The following is a 23,837-nucleotide window of genomic DNA, read 5'->3' on the forward strand; positions in this document are numbered from 1 at the left end:
AATTTCACCTATTCATATTAAATTAATTTAAATTCATTGTCTTATGTCAATTCAATTTTTTATTATGTTTCACTTTATATATAAAATATTTTTTATGATTTCTCTAAATTTTTCAATTTTAATTCACTCTAAATTTCACCTCTTCATTATATTATCTCAATTCTTTTTTTTTCATGTTTCATTTATATTTCAAATATTTTTTTATTCTTTAAAAATTTTATAATTTAATCCACTCATTAAATTTTATTTCTTCATATTATTTTATTTTTATTTTATTGTATTGTCTTAAGTCAATTTTTCATCATGTTTCATTATTTATTAAAACTCATGCCCATTTTGGTAATTTTTCAGCCAAACTTACTTTTACTCAATTATAATCCAAACAAGCTTTTACCAATCTCATTTTTGTAAACTAGCTTGTCTGAACTTCAATCTAAACACAATTCAGCTTATCCAATTTAATTTTTACCAACTTCATTTTTTTATAAACTATTTTTCCTATAAACTGCTTTTTCAATCACTGATCTAAACGAGCCCTCAATCTTACTTATAGTTGAAGTCCCTTGTTTGGACAAACTTTCAGCTTATTTAGCTTTTAAGTCAAAAGCCAACGAAAAGCATGACAGGGAAGCGATATTTACAACTCATGGATTCGTGCGTTTGCTTTGACAACTAGAAACATTTACTGCAAATTTAATACCAAATTTGCCCTCTGGCTATTGTCCTTCGTACATTGATTTTGTGCATTTTCAAATTCTGTCGTAACAAAATTTTCTAAAAAATTATCATATGATAAATATGTTTTTTTATTGACGGTTTTTTAATATCTTACCATATGTAAACGTAATATACACACACTTATACGTGAGCATATGTATTACTCCCTCCTATTCCTATTATAAGAAATATTTTTATGAAGTTTATAAGAAGTTTTGATAGTTTTAATGAGCATTAGATTTTTTTTTTTTGCATATATGCCCATGTTTAATAAGGACAACGAGAGATTAGTAATTAATAAAATTTATGTCTTTTTTTGTCATTTTACAACTCAACTTACTTTTTTAATAGTAATCCAAATAGCTTCTACTTTTACAAATTGATTTATTTGTAAAAATTCATCTAAACATAGATCACATTATTCAATCTAACTTTTACTCAATCTAACATTTTCAAAATTCAAACGAAAATAAGTTATTTTTTCTACTACTAATCTAACCGGGCTCTAAAAATTTGTGAATACTCCCTTGGATCTATAAGACTTTGGTTAAGTTTTATCACATATCAAGAAATGTTGGTTATAAGTATATTTTATGCAAGTCAAAATAAAACTCCTCTGATATACTCCTCTCATATTTTATAAATTATAATTGAAAGACTGTTTATAAGTCATTTCAAACAGGCCCTAAATGTGTTTCAAATTGATAGAAGTTACCTGTTTTACTTTTATTCAAGAATGTCATAGGAAAATTCAATCCTATCTCTTCTCTTTATAACAAGGGGTAAAAGTGAAAAATTATTATTAATTACTTTGCCAACATCTTATATTTTGAACCAAAATTTTTTTCTAATTTTTTATATATTATGAATTGGAGGGAGTACCTGTCAAAGTATAGGTATTAACGGCACCCCACCTTCTCTATTTATTTCCTAAACTCATAAAAAGGTACTGTGTCATTTCATTGTAATTTCAAAATTTTATTTTAGATTATACTACTTCCGGTTCTAATTATAAGAGCCAATTGACTAATTTGAGGAGATTAAGAAAGTAAGTTGAGTTAGTTATTTGTCCTAAATAAGTATTGTCTTTCCTAAAATATCTTGTAATCAAGTGTATTGATTAGAACTATCATTGTTAAAAAGGATACTTTGGAAAAAAAATATAAACATGAGAGACAAGGTGGATTGATGTCTTATATTTAGGACTAAAATAAAAATCAAACAGAGTCTTATATTAAGGACGGGAGGCAGTAACATTTTTCTAAAATTATGCATATGGATGCGCTCTTTTCAGAATATATCAATTTCAAAGTTCTTGATGCATCATTTTCCCAAAACAAAAAGGCTCTACGTATGTTAGTGTGGATATGGAAACGAATTTTCCGCGGCAGTGTGGCTCCTGCCCCATGTGTCCCTGGCCCTCTAGGACAAAATCGTGCCGCTCGCAGATCACAATGCCGCGTTCAAATTTCTTGTGCGGTTGTAAGATACTCATGAACTTTTTTCAGACTTGTATTTGGCACCATAAATAAATATTGAGTGAAAAAAAGTACATAAAATTTTAAAATATTGCAAAATGTTATGATGGTTAACTATTTCAATATTAATTGTTTGTTTGACTAAAGACGGTGATGTCAATGCTGATATAATTTAGAGGGTTTCATAGAAAAAGAATGACTACGGTTCATTTACATCTAATTGAATTAAATGTAATTGAATTAAAAAAAAATACATAGTTATGGTTCATTTACATCTAATGGAATTAAAATGAGTATGAGTAAAGGGCCTGACAAATACAAACATAATAAATATACCTACTAACTTGTCTTAAATTTGCGCATGATATCATAAACAAACTTTCGGTGTAAAAATATCTATGATCATTTTAAAAAAAACCCTAAAATGTTATAGTCATTTAATTTATCAAAGATGATCATTTTATTCAAACTTCTGATTAAATAAAGTGATGTGAACACTAAATTGGTGTTTTAGTCTCTTTCCTTCAAATGCAACTCATTTCTCCTCGCAAACGATTGCATTTTAGTCTTTCTATGATTCTAATGACGTTCTCTCCTCACTATCAAACCTCTATCAAAGAGAAGAAGACAGGCTAAAGCTCTCCATAGCACTCACTCTTTCATTTCATCTATCTTACTCTCTCTTCTTAATTGCTTTAAGATGAATAACACTACTCTCTCAGCTCCACTCTAGTCTTTATCAATGAGTAACTAGAGGAGATGTGATGGGAGTAACTAAGATATAGCATTGGTCTTCTTAAAAAAGAGAGATTGAGAAAGACGAAATGAAAGAGTAAGTATGATGGAGAGTTTAACTTGTCTTCTCTTCAACGGAGATGAGATAGTAAGGAGAGAACGTCATTGAAATCAGAGAGAGATTGAAATATGATTATTTGCAAGGAGGAGGGAGTTGTACTTAATAGAGGGGAATTGAAATGCCAGCTTAGTGTCTATTTTCCCTTATTTGGTCAAAAATTTGAATTACACAATCAACTTTGATGAATTAAATGATTGTACTATTTTACGTTTTTTTTTTTGGAATGATCATGTATATCTTTGCATCCATAATTTGTTTATGATGGCAGCTACAGGTTTAGAAAAAGTTCATAAATATATGTTCATCTTCACGCTTTTTATTTTTATCAAACCTTCCAAGCTACATCAATGTTCATGTTATCGTTTTCAATCAAATAAACAATCAACATTGCAATAGTTAATGGTCATGGCATTTTCGTAACTTTTTTGAAAATTTTATGTATATTTTTACATCCAATGTTTGTTTATGAAGCCATGCGTACATTTGAAAAAAGTTCATAAATATATTTATACCTTAACCCTTAATAAAAAAGTTTTAATGACAAGTAAGCGGGTCAATCTTCTTGTCATTCACTCATTTCCTCCTGGAACTTGTCATTTATTAGTCATAGAATGTTTTAGTAATTATATTCATTTCTTGAGACCTCATAGTGATTTTTTATGTAAAAATTAATATTCAAATTTTTAACCACTTGATTGAAAGTCTTATTATTATTATTTTAATTCATTTATTTAACCATACAAATTAGTCCCAACTTAATTTTTTCCTCGGCACGGAGTTCGGAACCTCCAAATTAAATCCCCGTATATTTACCATGAATGCTAAATTTGTTGGTCTAACTTAATTTTTGTTGCATGCATGGATGTGTGTTAAAAAATATTTACAATTTTCAATCCAAAACTACTTTCACATTGTTTGTTATCAAAATGTTAACCAAAATCAATTGATCTCCAATCAGACACAATTAAATTTTTATATCAAGTTAATTTGGAAAAAAATTTATTAGATGTACATAATCATCCGATAAAAAATTAATATAAAATAGGGACAATGACACAAAAATAGTATTTGAACTTGGAAATACCAAAATGGTTACTTGAATTTACAAAATCCCAATTTAGTCACAAGTGACCAATTTGACGTTTATAAATTTGCTAAAATAACCATATTGCCCTTTATTTTATTTATTGTTTTTTAAAAAACCAAAGCCCTCACTGGCCGGCCGTTCATTGGAGTTTTGGTACCGGCTGTGGCGGCCGTCCCAGGAGCTCCGGCGACCGGCCGACAATTGGTCACCAGAGCTTTGGTAGCCGAAAATAATTTTTTTAAAATTTTTTACAATTTCAGTATAACGGTTAACAACTTTTGTGACGTTATTAACAATTTCAGTACAGCAGTTCCGGCCACCAGAGCTCCAGCAACCAATTTTTAGCCTGTTGCCAAAGCTCCAAGTACGGCCGTCGTGGGCACCAGAGCTCCGACAACTGGACAGCCCATGGGTTTTAGTTTTTTAAAAAACAATAAATAAAATGAAGGGTAATATGGTCATTTTAGTAAATTTATAAATGTCAAATTGGTCACTTGTGACTAAATTGGGATTTTGCAAATTTAAGGGACCATTTTCGCATTTCGAAGTTCAAGTATTATTTTTGTGTGATTTTCCCTATAAAATACATAATTTAGAATAACTAGCATCATTAACAAATTTTAAATAATGCTCCTCAGGTCCTCATCCGTTCTAACTTGGATATGATATGTTGATCATTTATGTGAATAATATCTTTGATAATTTATAATCTTGAAAATGACTGATGATGACTTCTCTAATGACAACCAGTGCTTTTGCCAACTAGCATTCTCACCAACTGTGACAATTATACAATGTTAGATTGACTTTCCAACTCATGTTAATAATGAGGCCAAAAATTAAAAAGATGTAAGGGAAAAAAATTAGAATAAAATTGACTTTGTAGTAAAATTACCTAAATACTCGTAATTTAAAATTGAAAAAAATATAAAGTATAAAAAAAATTTAATTGGTAATAAATTTATCTCATTACGGTAACATCTAATATAGTGACAATTGATTTTACAAAAACGTTCTTACTGAAATATCACTGACAATAAAAATGTAAGGAAAAACAATTATAACTTATTAAATGGCAATAACAATTAAAATAGGGACAACTAATTTTATAGAAAGTAATTAGGTCAGTTACACAAATCTTAATTTTAAAATAGTCTTTAAGGATTTTATAAAAAAATTAATCTATTTGGAGAGGTTATTTTCTGATTCGCATATTTGGGTGGTTTTTTTGTATCTTTCTTAAAAAAGAAAAAAAAAAATCTCACTTATAATGCCTCCTAGCTCCTTTGCCCTATCCCAATAATTGCTGGAAATCTTTTCCCATTTAATTTCATGTTATATAGTATTCTTCTTGTTCTAAATATAAAATCCTTATATACATTATATAAAGGTTTTATATTTATGATCGGATGAGTATCTGAATCTGATAAAGTTTTGTATCAAAAAAAAATATCTTCAAATGAATTCATTTTTATGGGACAAATATTTGTTTGCATATGAAGATATTATTCAAACTTTTAATGTTAGATTTTTGAACCCTATTCGCGCACAGTCCTCATTAATTATACGTATACATACAATATTCTTAAACATATAGACTGATCAATGATTCATATAAATATCTTCGTTTTTTGTGGTTGAAATATATCTAGAGATCAAATTCTATAATGTATTGTGATCTTATGGCTTTTTGGTTCAATAATCAATACAATGCTTTAAAAAAAAAAAACAATCAAAACAAGGTTATGTTCTCTGCCCCTTCATTTCCTTTACACTTAACTTTTTTCTGTACGGATAGGTGTAACGATATTGAGTAAATAATCATCAAGAAAATCTAACTTAAAGTCTATTAAATTTTTACTAAATAGTGTGTGTGTGTGTGTGTGTGGTACATTTAGAGTGAAACGAAAAATTACAAAATGAAAGAAATAGAGAAAAATGAAATTATAGGTATATTGATGAACTCTGAATTATACTTATAATCACATTTTTTGGAGGAGCAAAGCCTACTACATAAACTTACATATTTAATAATGAACTTCTTTTCTAATAAAAAAACAGATCCCAAGTGAATTTTAAATTTAAAAAATCGAAACTTTTATTAAGAGGGGTGAAATGCAAGATAAATCAGGGATTAATGATACATATAACCCACTTTGACCCAAAAAAGAACTTTAAATATAAGTTTAATTACTACTTCATGTTCTAAACATAAAATTTAGTTTGTAGTGTAATTAGATGGATCTATACAAACAAATACATTAACATCGATTCAAACTCAAGATTTCACTAAGATCCCGTTTGTCATCACGATTGAAATCACTTACAAACACGTTTCTCGTAAGTTGAGGCAAAACTCCTCTAATATATTTATTCTATATTCCGTAAATCACGATTAAAAGGTTACTTATAAGTTATTCTAAACGGATCCTAAATATAATGAGTAGCGTTATTCTAAGAATAGCTCGCTAATACTCAACATATCCTTAATGTGAATTTTTTCTTAAAAGGACTAACTTTTTTTTTGGTAAAAAAAAAAGGCTAACTTCTTGTTAGACAACCAAAAGTAACTTTTTTTTTGACAAAACAGAAGTTTACAATTTATTTATATATATTTTTCATTATTTGGCTCTATAACATTAACTTTTTATTATTATTCAAAATAATCATTTTTCTGAAGATTTCAGACTAAAATCATACTTTAATGAATCTATTAACAATATCTTTTTTATGTTTCTCTCAAACAAGAGGGACTTTGATTCCCTCAATTGAGCTTTCTTAATTGAAATATATTAACAATCTGTCAGATTGTATAATAGTAATAACGATTAAAAAATGTGAACAAAAAGGGATTAAGAAATTAAAAATCGAGTCAATTTAAAAAAAAACCATAAAAAATTATCTTTTTAAGAAAAAGGAGGAGTCATCCATCAATTTCCCTCATGGACCGTCGATAATTTTTTCTCACACAACAAATCTTTTCCGTCGATATAATTTTATGCAATTTAGTTTAAATGCTCAAATAATTCAAAAAATAATTTTAGTCAGCAAAGTATATATTTTATTGTAAAGAGTATATATTTTATAAAATTCGTTGCTATAATCAAGGGAAAATCATAAATAAAGATCATGAAATTTGAAAAATTACAAACAAAGACCTGTTTATCAAAATTATTGTCAAAACTTATACTATTATTGTTAAAATCCATAATTACTTTGTAACAGGTCTATATTTGTAATTGTTCATATTCCGCAGTTTTCATTTGTGATGTTCCCTATAATCAATGCAAGAGGCTATAATTTTTTAAGGACACAAATGACATTGTTTCTTTTTTATGTGGTTGTTAAAGAAATTTTATATCCTTACACGTGTCACCGCGTGGATTAGGGCCCATACACACATTCGAGTCACGTTTTCCGCGAGGAACACTGTATGGATAAAATTGCTTCGTACAATCCTCCGCAGAAATTTATGAAAATTATAATATATAAAAACAAAACAAAAAGGGAAAGCAAAAAGAGTAATAACAACAATAATAATAAAGTGTGAGCAAAGTCATACATTCATACTTTTCGGCTGTGAGGACATACTCACATGGTAACTCCCGTAGCCCCAAAAGAAAGGGTACTTCTGCGTTTCTTTTTATGAGCAATTTTAGACTAGATTTAGTAGGTAAAAAAATAATTAAAATTAGTTAAAAATAATAAATATATAAAAACTAAAATTTTTTATAAAATATTTTTATTATAAAAAAGTATAAAAAATTTATTATAATAAAAAGAATTAAAAAAAAGAGAAAATTTGTGATGGAAACAAATTATATTAAAATATAATAACATTTATCATCTAGAAAATGATGTTTTGATAAAATAAATATATTAATTATTAAATAAGTTATTAATAGGAGTAAAATACAAAATTTTATTACAAAAATTTAAGGCAATTTATAAATATTATTTATATTTAAATATAAGAAAGCGATAGTAATTGTTACTTATAAAAAAGAAGGGTAGGAGTAATTCTTTGCTGCTACTAATAATAATAATATCAACAACATTTGGTATAATTAGCATATGGTGAAGTTTCTTTAATACTATATTCGATTTTTAATATAAGAATTAATTTGACTTTTATTTTGATTCTAATTCATTTTATTTTTTATATTTATCCCTTTTTTTTAAGATGGTCTTTGTAGTAATAGTAATTCTAACTAATACACTTAATTAATAAAAGTATTTTAAAAAAGATAATATCTATTTATTACAAATAACTAATTTAACTAATTTTTTTAATTTACTCAAATTAGTTCACTAGCTATTATACTACCTCCGGTCCTAATTATAAGATTTTGTTTGTAGTTTACAAATGATGTCTTATAATTAGAATCAGAGATAGTATTAAGTACTCTTATACTATTTCTAGTCCTTAATATAATATTTTGTTTGAATTTTATTTTGGTTCAAAATATAAAAATCCAATTCATTTTGTCTCTAATATTTATCCATTATTTTTTAAGGTAGTCTTTATAATAATGGTAGTTCTAACCAATATACTTGATTAGTAAAGATATTTTAGAAAAAAAATCTATTTATTACAAATAATTAACTTAACTGATTTTTTTAATTTATTTAAATTAGTAACTAGCTCTTATATTAAAAACTTAGTATTAAGAACATGAGGGTACTACCATAAATTTCCAGGTCAAAAAAAAGGGAAATTATTTCAATATAATTTGCACGTGGCGTATTCACCTACGGTTACCTGCACCCAGCACCCCCATGTGTTCACTTCTGCTTTGCATCTATATAAACCCCATGCTGCTTCAAATATCTCTACAAGCACATAAGTACAATTACACATTCACATTACTCAAATAAACCTTCTTCTTCATTTCTTCGCTCTCGTTTTGCCTTCTCCGTCTGTGCATTGCTCGTCAGAGAGAGAGAGAGTGAGAAGCGTCTGATCTGACGTGAGAGAGGCATGGATCTTCGAGTGGAAGAATTAGTGTCAGCATCATCACCATCACCAGTTTCCGCTTCCAATTCCGAAGCCGTTCCTCTTCCTTTGCTCTCTCTCAACCACGTCTCCTTCGTCTGCAAGAATGTGAGCCAGTCTGTCAAGTTCTATGAGGATGTCCTTGGATTCGTTCTCATCAAGAGGCCTTCTTCCTTCAACTTCGAAGGAGCCTGGTATGTGTGTGAAGAGGAACCTCTCTAATTTGCTCTGTTATTCTGACACTTCTGCAAAATTTTCTGAGTTTTCCTTGTCGTTTCCTCTGGAATCTTCGATTTCGAAATTCTAGAAGCTTCCTCGCAAGCTACCGTTCATGATCTTTGTGCTTTTCTGTTTCAGTGAATTTCTCGCTGTTGTTATGCTGTCATTTGCTCAATGTACTGATTCTTTGTTAGATTTTCTTCCTTTTGGTTGTGGCTTCGATTTGAATCTCGTAAATCTTCAGGATTCTTTGTAAATAGCTTCCACAGGAGCTATTTTATGCAATTTGCGCCTCTCTGTTTCTCTGATTCTTTGTAAATTTAATTATGGCGTCATTCTGAATCCATTGAAAATATCAGTGATCAGCTTCCAAATAGATGACAAAGAAGCCGCTGCTTGTGCAATTCGAGCTTTTCTATCTCTACTATTTTACCTTTTTCTTTTGAGATCAGGCACGGACATTAGCAATTAATCTTCATCTGATGAACCCGGATAAAGTTTTCTGGGCTTTTATTGTGTCTTCGTTCTGAATCTCATAATTTCTTTTAGAGTTCGATATCTGATAACTTCCTGATTAGGTGATGTTTGTGTTGTTTCTGCCATTGTCTAGGTTATTCAACCATGGAATGGGCATACACTTGCTGGAGTCAGACAAGGTTCCTACAAAGAAAGGGAAGATCAACCCTAAAGATAACCACATTTCCTTTCAAACCTCAGATATGCAGCTCATAATGAGGAAGCTGGAGTCAATGAACATAGAGTATGTGACAGCAGTTGTGGAAGATGGTGGAGTTACAGTTGATCAGCTCTTCTTCCATGATCCAGATGGGTACATGATAGAAATATGCAATTGTCACAATCTCCCTGTGCTCCCACTTTCCTCATGCCCTCTCAAGCTACCTAACAACCATGAGAAACATCACCCACCATCTTTCTACGGTGCGTTTCATCTTTGCTGCTCAATGTTGTTGAGATCAAGCGTGATTAAGAATAGGAAAAAGTCCTTGAATAGAATTAGACTTGAAAAGGATAGAAGTGAAATAGATTTGTGATTCTGGTGCTTGTTTTGGGTCTAAAAGTAGAATTGATGAGGGCAAAGACAAACTATAAATATAAATCTTAAAAGAATAAACCATCACTTGAACCAACAGGTTTAGAACTTGTTCTCGTCAAGTAAGGTCTTGAGCTTGAAAAGAATGAAGTAGTGATAAAGATGATATATGAGCCTTCAGTGATGATAATGTTTAATACCTTGCTTTACATGCTGGTTTTTGCAGGTGAGAGGGACCTGAAGATGAGCTGCTCTGCTGAGGTCGTTTCGCTGATGATGGAGAATTTGATTTCAGACATGCTCAAGATCTCAATATGAGAATTTTCAAAACTACATGTACAAAAATTTGTGCAATAGGCCATTACAGTGAGTTGTTTGTGAATGCAAGAGAGTATTTGTAATGTAAGTTGATCACAAAGTGATGTTTTGGTACCAAAAACCAAACCAATCCTAAGAAACTGCAACATCACAATGTCTTCTCTTTTTTTTTTTTTTTTTTTTTAATTTCGTTCCTTCCTTTTTGAATGAACTCCGTGCCCTATCTTTAATTCTCAGTGTTATATGTCGTGCAGTTTGTGAATGAGTATCCAATTACTTTTATTTTAAACCCAGCATTGATGGATTAAGAGTGAAAAGTTCAGAGTTTGTGTAATGTGAAATATGGTGCCCGTACCAATGGCAATTACCGTTCGTTCAAGCTTTTGTGCTTGTTTTTGTTGAGTATTGAATCAGACATTTAGTGGCCGTCTATGTGAAATGAAACGTTGACATTATAATATTTCAAGTGTTGACCTTTAAGAATTACGGTTCGATGGGACTTGAGATCCTCCAGATACGAAACCCTTTGATAATTGATTTGTTGCTTTTGTGTTGTTGGGATGAGTTTGAGTCGGCATAGGTACGTGCGAAAGCACGTTGGTTAGGAGGATTCACTCGAGGGAAATTAAAAAAAATAGTGATATGAGTTTTTTTTTTTTTGGGTGACAGATATGAGTTTTGCTTATCAAGAAATATGAGTTTTTGCTTATCAAGAAAATTGACTTACATTATTTTTATTTTATAAAAAAATTGTGTTTATTAGATTGAAAGTATGTTACTGCGGATGGCAAAACAAAAAGAAAGAAAGAAAGTATGTTACTTTGGAAAATTATTTTGGAAATGCCTATATTTTTCACCAACCATATCTTTTTGTTTATTAAATCATTTAATTTTATTTTGTTAGTAATGTTAACCTTGTAATTATGCTCCGTTAACATATACGGGCTAATTGTACTGATAAAATAAAGTTAAATAACTTAATAAAGAGAGAAAAAATGTGAGTACTAAATTATAAATCGAAGAAAAGTACAGATACCTATAAAATAATTTTCTCTTATTACTTTAATTATGATTGATTTGATTATAATTAAATAAAAGAAATTGAACTATTATTTCTACTGGCGTAATGCCTAATAATTTCCATTTTAAAGACATTAGGATCTTAGGGCAAACTGATATTTCTTTAAGCTAAAGTGATGTCTTCTTTTTCTTCCTTTTTTTTTTAAAGTTACAATTAAGGTGATGTGTTTTGAAGTACAAGGGATTGGGGGGATTTCTTTTTGAATTTCTAACTACTTATTTAACATGCCAGGGTTTCTTAAATGTTTGAAATTTATATATTATAATTATATTTGTTAACTTTTATTTTTTAAAACGTTTTAACATCCCCCCTCCAAATCCAAGTGGATGGACAAAATCGAATCAGATCTGACATTGAATCAGATTTGATATCCAATGTTTCCAACTTATATGCACATGGGGGGTCCTACTAAAAGGATTGTGATTTAGGAGTTGAAAACTCATTGAGAAAATTGTGGATAAGGACTGTAGCTAAAAATTTAAATCAGAATATTATATTAAGTTTTTTATATTTATTATATCAAGTTTTTTAATCAGATATGATCATATGTTGTTGAAAAATTTGATCTAAGTATTTTTTGAATTTGAGACAATTACTATAAAGTCTAGTATAAAATTGTAATAACAAGAAATGGTTGCTTCTAATAAAAAATGGTTATTTTTAAATATAATCAAAATCAAATATTCATTTTTTTTTAAAAAAATCTGGTGTGCATGGCTGACAGGTTGGCAAAATGCTAACATGAGCCGGTTACATTTGGACAAGTTGGCGGGTTGGTCCACAAATGTTCATCTCAATCTTAAAACTACTGGCTCTGTCCAAAAAAAAAATCTTAAAACTACTGGCAATAAATTTCTTTTTCATTTTTTCTCATTACTAGCAATAAATTTTTATATACTACCTCCGGCCTTTACTATAAGGTCTCGTTTAAATTTTATTTTGGTTCTAAATATAAGATCATAATCCACTTTGTCTTTCATATTTATACAATTTTTTTTCAAGATAGTCTTTTTAATAATTGTAATTTTAACCAACACACTTGATTAGTAAGGATATTTTAGGAAAGATAATATCTATTTATTACAAATAACTAAATTAACTTATTTTCTTATTCTCCTCAAATTAGTCAACTAGCTCTTATAATTAGGACCGGAAGAAGTAGTTTCTTAGCAATTTATATGCAATTCCTTTGTAACCCCAAGCATCAATTTTTATATGATCTGTGTAATTTCTGCATTTTCGTTCTCTCCAGGGTCTAACTTAGCTTTGAAATAAGAATATGGAAGGGTTAATATAAATTTTGGTCCCTCAAATTTGCCTTCAATTTGGTTTTAATTCCTCCAATTTTAAACCATAGGTTTTGGTCCCTCAAATTTCTTTTTATTTAAAATATTACTATCTCCGGTCCTTAATATAAGACCCTGTTTGACTTTTATTTTGGCCCTAAATATAAGAACCCAATCTACTTTATCTCTCATATTTATGCATTTTTTTCCCAAGATAGTTCTTTTAATAATTGTAGTTCTAGCCAATATAGTTGATTAGTAAGGATATTTTAGGAAAGACAACACCTATTTATTACAAATAACTAACTTAATTTATTTCCTTAATCTCTTCAAATTAGTCAATTGAGTCTTATAATTAGGACCAGAGGTAGTAGTACCTAAAACCCAATAAAAACTTGCACCATTTTGCCCCTAGAGGGACCAAAACATATAGTTTGAAATTTGAGATACTAAAATCAAAATGAGAAAAAACTAAAGGGACAAAAAATTATATTAACCTGATATGGAATTTTAAATTATAAGGGTAAAGTACACGTTTGTTTTGGTTTTTTAAGATAAGTTGGGAAAAATACATATTACCTCTAGCTCTTAATATAATATCTTATTTAATTTTTATTTTGATCCTAAATATAAGATATCAATCCACTTGGTCTTTTATATTTATGTATTTTTTCCTAAAGTAGTCCTTCTAACAATAATAGTTTTAGTCAATACACTTGATTAGCAAGGATATTTTAGGAAAAACAACACTTATGTATTACAAATACTACCTCCGGTCCTAATTATAAGAGCCAGTTGACTAATTTGAGGAGATTAAGGAAGTAAGTTGAGTTAGTTATTTATCCTAAACAGGTGTTGTCTTTCCTAAAATATCCTTATTAATCAAGTATATTGACTAGAACTATCATTATTAGAAGGGCTATTTTGAAAAAAAAAGTATAAATATGAGAGACAAAGTGGATTGGGGTCTTATATTTAGAATCAAAATAAAAGTCAAACAGGGTCTTATATTGAGGACCAGAGGTAGTAATTAATTATTAAAAATAACTAACTTAATTTTTTTTTTAATCTTCTCAAATTAATCAATTAGCTCTTATAATTAGTGTTGGAGGTAGTATTTAACTCCATTAGTCTTTGGTTGTCTGGCCGTGATACTTATTTTTTTGGGATAAAGAAAGGAAATTCATGCATAACTGGCCAAAGCAGCCAATATGCTTTTAAAAACAGTTTTGTCTGATTCCAGCTTCCACTTTTTCCCGAGAGAGTTTCATTGAAAGAAAAAATTGACATATTAAATTTTTATGCGTCAGATATTAATATATGAAGTTAAATTTTTAAAATAAATTATCATTAAAATTATTAACAATGTGAAAATTAAATGACTTAAAAATATGCTGGCAAAAATATGACTTAAAAATAATTTATAAAATTAAAGAATTAAACTAAAACCTCGTATACAATTAGAGGATATTCAAATGTGCATTTTTGTTACAGAAATTTAATTAATAAAATTATTTTAGAATCTTCAACAAATTTATTTATTTTTGTTTAGGGTTAAAATTGAATCAAAATATTCTGGCAAAAATACTGGCAAAAAAATTGAATAAAAATATAAATTTTAAAAACAAATGAGACATGTCATTTATTTTAAATGTAATTTTATAATATATGAAATACGCAAATACTTTTAAACATTTCTTTTTTAACAATCAGACACCGCTTAACACTCTCTAGGGCCGCTGAACCTCCTCCGGCTGTCCAGAGAAGCTACACAAACGGAGAAGTTAGAGTCCGTTGTTGCAATTCTGGTTTGGTTGATGAGAGTTGTGAGCTTAGGATTATCAAATGACAGAGAATCCCAAGCTTACGCTGGAAACTGGCTTGGAATCTGCTGATAGGCCCTCTAAGATTGCCAAAACGGAGGATTTTAGCGACGAAGAGGAGGAGCAGAAGCCTGCAATTCACGATCCATCCATGAGCCAAAACCCCAGGATTCAACGCTATTTGGTGGCAGTTGAATATATTGGGACACGTTTCTTTGGTTCTCAGAAGCAACCCAATTGCCGCACAGTCGTCGGTGCCCTAGAGGTATGATGATTTACTTTCTCGTAACTTTTGCTGCCTCTACTATTATCTAGAAGGCAAAATGGAGCTTTCGAGTACTATCCGAATTCCGAACGTCGAGGAAAATGTGCTTTATCATTTTGGGTATACCAGAGCAGGTTTTAGGGGTTGATAAATAAGGGATAGATGCAACTTATATATTTCTTTAGGCCTAGGTGTAAGCCATTTCAGTGAAGTTAAAGGCACAAAGGCATGTCTAAGGCAGAAGAGGTCCTGGTTAGGCGACCTCATTTCCTTGATTAAGAGAGCTAAGGCAGAAGAGGTCCTGGTTAGGCGACCTCATTTCCTTGATTAAGAGAGCTAAGGCAGAAGAGGTCCTGGTTAGGCGACCTCATTTCCCTGTTAAGAGAGCTAAGGCACTCAGCTTGGGCTTCCAACCGTTTTTCAGATAATGCATTGTAATTAGCATATAATGAAGTTATGAATTTACCAATGAAGTTTTGAATTTGTTCTACGTTGATCCACTTTGCTTGCTTTCTGTTTCATTTTACCAGTGCAATGCTAAGAGTTTTAGCTCTGTTCAGCCGTACTAGATGAGTCACTTTATCTTCAGAGTCCTTCATCATTCTCAGTCAAGATGAAAGAAATATAGGCAGAGCCAGAGAGAGGGCGGAGGGGATAAGAGGGTTGAGTTTGAAGGGAATGACTAGGTGATACTAGCTGTTTAAGCATATAACTAAATTCTTGATGGGCATCCTTATATTAAAACATTAATTAGAAATGGAGGAATGGGGGATTTAAACAAGCCTTGAAGAGTTAGAGCCTAAAAATTTCATAAAAAAGAAAAGAAAGGAAAATTAAAGAATTAGTTCTACATGTTATGATTTCTGAAGTCTAGTGTGGCCACATGTTTTTTCCCCCCCTTTTTAGCTTTGGACTTAATTCTTTATACATTATTACCATACTCTGTTGACATCTTACCTTTTTTTTTTTAATGTAAAGTTCTTGCTTGAACAGTTAATTTCTAAACATCGTATATTACCACAGTCAAAATTTATTTATTCTTTACTTATATCTTGTTTTCCCTTTTCTCCCCATTAGTCAAAGTTTATACTCAGGAAACACTTTTTCAGTAATTCTTGTGGAAATTGTTGGAGCCTTATGGTATCTATCCAAGGACAAATCAAAGTTCTACATTTCAGAGGCACTTGCTTCCCTAAATATATGTATTATTTATATGTAAGAGTAAATTCAAGGAAAAAATATATATTAAAGGTCGTGCAAAATGCTTATTATCTCTGTTCTTCAAGAATAACTAATAATGCACTCTCTAGTCTCTGTGATTTTTACTCTTACAAGGTTCCTTCCTTTCTGATTTCTGTGATCATATATTATCTACAGATTGTAAGAGCTGAACTTCATAAGAAAATTGAAGTTGGTCTTTTTTCATGTGATATGGGTGGTTATGTTGAGAAATGAGAAGGAGATTGCAAATAATTTCATTATAAAGGAGATGATAGACGGGTTCCATTCAATCAAAAAAATTAAAGAGTATCATTCTTAGGCTTATATATATTGTATCACTTCCAGCATATACTTTCTTTGTATTATGCTTCCACGTCCCTTTAAGTTCTGAATCCATACACGTGCATACCCCTCACATGTTTGCTTATTGAATATTTTATGCTAATGTAAGATATTTCATGGTATTTGTAGGATGCTTTCCATAAATTTATTGGCCAGCCAGTTTCAATCTCTCTTTCAAGTCGAACTGTAAGTTGCTATATCTCGGAAACATTTTGTGTTGTATCTTTTTAGCACAAAATAAGTGGTGATGGTTTGATCAAGACAGAATAAGGCGTTATAAAATAGCTTTTTCAATAACTTATTGTAGAGAAGTTTTGCCATTTTTAGAAATGGACTTCTGTCTATTGCAAAAAGAATGCTATATCGAGTAAGCCAGCTTATAAATTTATGTTATTGTCTTATGATATTTTTATAAGAACATAAGAGCCTTCTTGGTTCTGCGTCTATTTGTATAACTGTATCATTGCTTTTGTGTGCAATATTCTGTTATGCCCTTGCACTTAGTGATATGTTATTGAATCTAGTATTTGAACATATATGTTTGTTCATTTTGCAATAACTGTAGGATGCTGGAGTACATGCCTTGTCAAATGTTTGTCATGTGGATATTGAGCGCATAAGTAAACGGAAGCCTGGTGAAGTGGTTTGTTACAAAAAAGCTCCCATCTCTGTATAAATTGACAAAGGATAGGGGACATATTTATTAGTAAAACTTATATATTTTTTTGCCTGTTTTTATGGAAGGACAGTTGCCGCCCCATGAACCAGCAGTGGTCAGGAGAGCTGTGAACCATTTCTTACAGGTGTGCTCTTCTATCGTCTTGCAAATTCTCTATTAGTTAAATTTTATGCTTCTGTCCGCATAAGTCATTCTTGATTTTGCTGTATTATGTTCAATGAACTGCAAAAGCAGTTGGGCTCTACATCTTTTTTCCCTCTTTTGAGTTCAGCTTTGGTTGTTATGTGTTAGTGGCTAGATGTTTTTGAATATTCTTCTGAAGTGTGAACAACTGAATTCAATTGATGCAAATATTCTAGAATAACGGAACGGGCACCTTAAAGATGCTTTTGGATTCCAATTGCAAGCAATGCACAAATAAATCATGGACTTGTTTCATAGCTTTATAAGGTAGTTTCTTTCATCTTATCTTGAAAACATCTCAGTCACATTGAACTTACTCTAAAGATCACTCCATTGAGCCAAAACTTGAACCATAGATGACTCGAGACTTGTTAATATTTGAAAATATGTGTTTCACTGGTCCTTATATGGTTTGTAGGCATTCCATCTACTTAAGAGAAGATGCATTCTTTGTAATAGTCTTCCATCCATGAAAATTCTTTGTTTTTTATGGTTTGGCTGCATCATTTAGAATGAGCTTAACTAAGCAACTTAAGAATGAATATTGCAAGATGGAAAAGTGAGAATGGGTTGTGTTCTTACATGACCCTGTCTATAGACTTTATTACTAACACCATATCATGCTTGAATATTTAATGTTATAATTTTGAAATACTAAATCTTGAGCTTTATTTGAATTTTTAGCTAATGTCAATTCAGTCTGTGCTATTGTCTATGCTCAGATTTCCTGAAACTTTTTCTTTCGATTTGATTTATTTTAGAAGAATGAAGGTGACATATCAGTTGTTGATGTTCGCTGTGTTCCATCTGATTTCCATGCTAGATATAAAGCACAAGAGCGTACGTAAGTACTCAATAATTTGCATTGCTTTTTCAGAACATTGACTTCTACATTTATCAACCAACAATTTCCGCTCATGAACTTTTCACATTATGTTATTACATGAAAATTATGGGCTGAAGAGTTGCTTCACCATAAAATTAGGGATTGAAAATAGTAATGTCAATGTCAAGAACATAAATGTAAGACCGATCTTGATTGCTAGTACCTGAAAAATATTCCAGGATTGCTATAGAATTGTGTTTTATTTGGTTTACATTATTCATAGTAACTGATTTTTTTTATTTCAATTTTGGGTTAGATACTTCTATCGCTCGCTGTCTGGGCCGGAGCCTTTGTCAGCCTTTGAGAAAGATCGAGCATGGCATGTACCAGAGGAACTTAATCTTCCAGCTATGCAAGTTAGTTAACACTGCACTGTATATTCTAGATTGTGAACTCAAAATTCTGATAAACTAGAGAAGTATAGATCATTTATTTACTTTTTATTGACATGCAGGAGGCATGCAGGGTTCTTGTTGGACACCATGATTTTAGTTCCTTCAGGGCTGCTGGTTGTCAGGTTGTTTTTCATATCCACCTCTGAATCCGTGCATTTAACTGAAGTATACTTGCATGCTTTACTATCATCAGTTTTCTCAAATTATGGTACTGTGGTATAGTTATGGAATTCTACTTAGTCCCAATGTCATTATCAAATAGAAATCATTATTGAGATTTTAGTAAAAATGTTTTTAGTTCAATGCCCTTATAATTCATTTTCAAAATGTTTTTATCTTCTTTATGTTTCATTACTATTCCTGTTTTCAAGCACATCATAAAATGTAAGGTCCCTTTGAGCCATCTGAAATTATGATGTATAATCACTCTATTACAGGCAAAATCACCAATTAGAACTTTAGATGAACTTACTGTCACTGAGGTAATTCCAAGTCCATATTTTCCATCTGTAATGGACAGAAAACAAAATGAAGTCAGTGATGATCCTCATGGCTATTGCTGCAAGTTTGAAACTGGCTGTCATATTTCTGTCCCAAGCATTGAAAAAGCATCCTCAAAAGAAATTTTAGGATTTGGCAAGAGGAGAAGCCATCGTTGCTTGGTGATAACAGCACGTGCGTGCTCTTTTCTTTACCATCAGGTTGGGTTGCTTCTTTCTAATTAATGCCTTTATCTTTTCTGCTTCTTTAGTACATTTATCATGTGCGAAATAATAAACGGGAGTGTCCTAAATATGTTGCCCATTGAACCAATATTACTTTTTCTCATGCTTTTGCGGAATGTTTTGGGCTTGTGAAAGGGATAACAAATGATGCAGTTGTGTGAGGATGGACTTTGGAAGACAGCTGAACATTTCGCAGAAGGGATAACATGAGAGGACCCTCCGAGAATTAATTCATTTCCTTTTTGCTCTCAAAAGTCTTAAAAGCTGAAACTGATATGGAGGATCATACTTAATTTTTTTCATCTAGAGCTAGTGTCACATGCCTTTCCTATATTATTATATTTTCTTTTTGATCTGTTTATACTTTTACTTCAATGCTTTATAATTGGTTTCCCTTGTTGAAATTGAAGAAGTCCAACTGATGAATTAAGACCCTGGACAAATATTCTTTCATACCCTGGAATTTTTTTTACTGATTCATTATATACGCTCTAGCCTGAGTGCCGATATTGTTGATACCATTGTAGGTTAGACTACTCGTCGGTGTTCTCAAAGCTGTCGGCACTGGAAGTTTGACAATTTCAGATGGTATTTCATATTAATCATCACTAGCCATGTGTGCTAATATATGCATAATTATATGCATAATCATTTCATGTATCTGGTTATTTATTTGGACTATATTATGGTCTCATGTGTTGCACTTGCATCATTGTAGTTGAAAGAATTCTGAATGCTAAAGACGTAACGGCTGCAAGTCCCATGGCCCCAGCGTGTGGTCTGTACCTTGGAGAGGTCAAATATGATCTGCCTTAGAGGCGTTTTGACAAAGTCCTGCAACTAATAGTTATGTGCAACCTGTGCATCCCTGCCTAAAATGACCCGAAGCTATAACATGCTGCATTCAAGTTTCATGATCTTCTCTTCCATCTTTCTTCAAAATTGAAGCTTTTTTGGTGATGCCAATCTTATGTAAGGGGGAGTTGGAGAAAAAGAGAGGCAAAAAAGAGTGGGGTGGGGGTGGGGGACCATGAAAATGAAAGTAAAAAAATTTTTTTGGGGGGGGGGGTGATGGTTAAATTTTTTTTTTTGGTGGTACTGTCAAGTTGAATGTAGATAAGATCTGCCTTTTCATTGACTTCGGTTACATATTATATAATTCGGTTGATGTGATTGTTTGATTATTAGACAATCTGTAGGGAGAATTCGTCTTAAGTGTTTTGTCCTTGTTTCTTTTATTGTGTTTTTGTTTTTGGAAAAATATAATCAAGTATATCCGCAGCCCAAAAAAGGATCAATTTAGTAGCATTTGAATATCAAATCAAATGTTTAATGAAAAATAATGCTTTTATTCAATTTTATAATTTGGTCCTATTGGTTTGAGTCAATACTATTAAATCTTCATTATTGATGATAAAAACTAATTATAAACACTTGAAAGAACATAAATATTTTTTCCAACTACTTGATTATAAGTATAAAGACTAATTTAAAATTTGACTCCAACAAGATAAGCATAAAAGGTTTAGTAATAATGTATTAACTTGTGTTAAATAATATTATCATAAATCGAGAATGACCCTAAATGTGAGTAAGTGGATGTGTTTTTTTGGTTTTAGCTTAAAAGGTGAGACTTTAATTCGATTTGTTTTCCAAGTGATCTTTATTAAGTGGATTTATATGAAGGGAGTTTAGTTTCTAAAGCAACTGATTAAAGAAGTATTTTAGAAAATTAACACCTGTCTTATAATTACCCCAGTGGCACATATACGCCACCCAAGAGATTTCATCGCTGCCCGTAAGCAATATGCTTGCCAAATTAAAAAAAAAAAAAAAACTCAAGGGGTGATTTATTATTTGAACTTAATATACTCAACAAAATCCATAATTGTGTACATTACTTCCAAGTTTAAAACTTGTTAATCCAAGCTGAACAATCCACCTACTTAGCCTCCTCCATCCCACCCCATACGCCACTCAATGCATTCCCATAACGACCAAACCCAAACACGCCTTTTGTTTTATTTTATTTTATTTATTTTTTGTGTGGTCAATCAAAAAATGTCTTTCTTAAACAATTTACATATCCTTGTTGACCCGAGTTCATCCTTACAGAAACTTCTCTCCTGGGAACAAGGAAGCTCCATGGAAATAACATTTTTCCCCTTAAGACAAGCAATCACCCATATAAGCTAACCCCTCATTTATATATATTTGTGTATGTATATCTATGCATACACGCAGACACTTTCAGACACAAACATTCACAATCGAAATTTTCAAACATCATTGCAACACAAGAAGATGTCTGTTAGGCAACGACCTATAACCACCAAGCAACCGTCCACGTCTGAGGATTCGTCCTCCGAGGCAGCTGCCTTGGTGTCGCCGGAAAAATTGCAGCCACCTCCGACTCCGTCGTCAACTTCTCGGCCCCAGCAAGCTCAAGGAGCAATCTCTAGAACCCTGACCAGCACGGCCAACTTGGCCAACTTGCTTCCTACGGGGACCCTCTTGGCCTTCCAGATCCTCACGCCGATCTTCACCAGCAATGGCACCTGCAACGACACCACCCGCCTCCTCACCGTCTCTCTCCTCGCCGTCCTTGCCGTCTCGTGCTTCCTCGCCAGCTTCACCGATAGCGTGGAGGTTAACGGGAAGGTGTACCACGGGCTGGCCACCTTCAAAGGTATGTGGCTGTTCGACTACCCGGTTGACGCGTCCGGGTCGGATCTTCCAGACATGAGCAAGAAGAAAGTGAGGTTGCTGGATTTCATACACGCGGTTTTATCCCTGGCGGTGTTCGTGGCGGTGGCAATGAGGGACAGGAATGTGGTGAGCTGTCTGTATCCGTCGCCGGCAGTTGAAACGAAGCAAGTATTGGACATTGTTCCGGTGGGGATCGGACTGATTTGCAGCTTGTTGTTCGTAGTTTTTCCGACCACCAGGCATGGAGTTGGATACCCAGTTACGCCAAGCAATTGATTTGATTGGTTTTTTTTTTTGTCAGCCTTTTTGAATCAAAAGTCAGTCTTTGGTTGACGAAGACGAAGTTTGATTAAAAGTACCATTGGGTTTTTCTTAATCTTCCGAGATCTTCACACTGTTGTTAAATTATCTAACTGGCTGCAGTATGTTCTTTTTTTCTGGGAAGAATCATCCTTCCAGTTGATTAATTATAATTTGTTAATTACTTACAGTTCCATATTGATAGCTTGAAACGTGTCTTTTTTTTTTAAAGGGACTAAAGGGGTGTTTGGGTGACTCCAAAATCATTTTTTATAAGTATTTTTTATAAGTCAAGACAACCACTTCTACATATTCATTTCATATATCAAAAAAATAATTTTAAAATTATAATTTTATTTCTATCTAAACATCTTTATACAGGTGTCTTGGTTTATTGGGAGAAGATGTACAACTAGCTGGTGTACAGATTCTGGAATGACTTTAATATAAGAAATTGAATAATAAATTCAATGTATTAATAATTATTTTGAATTGGATTTTATTTTTGAGCATATAGAAATAATTTAGGTAATCCGTAAATATACATATATGCTATGTAGAAACAGTTCTAGATCGGCGGGCAAATAGATAATAATTAAATAAAATAATTATATTGTCAATAATGTAATAATGCAACATTATGTGAAGAATTCAATGAAATAACATGATATGGGTTTGGCAGAAAAACATCAAATGGTAAATGGTCTAAATACATTGAGTTTTTTTTGGAGGGTCAATATCTTTTTAAATTTTTATAATTTTCAGATTTTTCTGTATTTCTTTTATATTCCCCCATTATTCTTACCCTTTGTTCTATTGTTGACTATTGTTAGATAATTCTACCAGTATATATATTCTATGCTCTTACCATTTACTATTCTTTTATCTCACAGTTGTAATAAATTTAGATATAATAATTTTAGTTTTCAAGAAAATAATTTTTCTTAATTTATTTATTCATATATTTTAAGTATAAAATCAAAAAATTCATATACGCCATAGTAATTTAATATGTATGGTTTCCGCAAATTGATTTATTTAAAAATTAATTTACTATTTCAACATCAATTAATTTTTGCGAAGAATCATTCTTCACGTGGTTATGTTTTACAAATGTGTGCATTATTTGACGAGGTATGCCAACATGACATGATTATTTGTTCACAAGAATGGTATGGCTGTCTTGTTCTTTTAAAATATTTTTCCCACCTAAACTTGTT

General features: G+C 31.3%; 3 protein-coding genes and 1 long non-coding RNA gene across 5 annotated transcripts; 3 read left to right on the top strand and 1 right to left on the bottom strand.

The window, feature by feature from the left end:
• Positions 1 to 413: 413 nt before the first annotated feature.
• On the bottom strand, positions 414 to 14,935 carry LOC114748128 (uncharacterized). The gene is made up of 3 exons (XR_003740435.1): positions 14,867 to 14,935; positions 10,487 to 10,491; positions 414 to 426 (listed from the first exon to the last, which is right to left on the bottom strand). It is a non-coding gene; the product is annotated as an uncharacterized LOC114748128 (long non-coding RNA).
• Positions 8,997 to 11,043, top strand: LOC114748127 (metallothiol transferase FosB-like). The gene is made up of 3 exons (XM_028936480.1): positions 8,997 to 9,328; positions 9,964 to 10,292; positions 10,631 to 11,043. The coding sequence occupies exons 1-3, from the start codon at positions 9,120 to 9,122 to the stop codon at positions 10,720 to 10,722; spliced, it is 630 nt and encodes a 209-aa protein (XP_028792313.1). The 5' UTR covers positions 8,997 to 9,119; the 3' UTR covers positions 10,723 to 11,043.
• Positions 14,833 to 20,631, top strand: LOC114748126 (tRNA pseudouridine synthase A). 2 transcript variants are annotated; one of them, XM_028936478.1, is made up of 10 exons: positions 14,833 to 15,177; positions 16,870 to 16,926; positions 17,306 to 17,383; positions 17,490 to 17,543; positions 18,364 to 18,446; positions 18,745 to 18,844; positions 18,943 to 19,005; positions 19,321 to 19,584; positions 20,136 to 20,196; positions 20,327 to 20,631. In XM_028936478.1, exons 1-10 carry the CDS (start codon positions 14,935 to 14,937, stop codon positions 20,422 to 20,424), a joined length of 1,101 nt encoding a protein of 366 aa, XP_028792311.1. In that variant the 5' UTR covers positions 14,833 to 14,934; the 3' UTR covers positions 20,425 to 20,631. The 2 variants fall into 2 exon arrangements, with proteins under 2 accessions (XP_028792311.1, XP_028792312.1); XM_028936479.1 differs by having other exon boundaries at positions 18,367 to 18,446.
• A 1,187-nt stretch (positions 20,632 to 21,818) lies between these two features.
• On the top strand, positions 21,819 to 22,848 carry LOC114748149 (protein DMP3-like). The gene has a single exon (XM_028936501.1). The coding sequence runs from the start codon at positions 21,829 to 21,831 to the stop codon at positions 22,591 to 22,593; it is 765 nt and encodes a 254-aa protein (XP_028792334.1). The 5' UTR covers positions 21,819 to 21,828; the 3' UTR covers positions 22,594 to 22,848.
• The last annotated feature ends 989 nt before the right edge of the window (positions 22,849 to 23,837 follow it).

This window comes from Neltuma alba, unplaced genomic scaffold (genome assembly GCF_004799145.2).
Source record: "Neltuma alba isolate B1F8T4 unplaced genomic scaffold, ASM479914v2 tig00005621_pilon, whole genome shotgun sequence".
In the NCBI taxonomy this organism is placed as follows: domain Eukaryota; kingdom Viridiplantae; phylum Streptophyta; class Magnoliopsida; order Fabales; family Fabaceae; genus Neltuma; species Neltuma alba.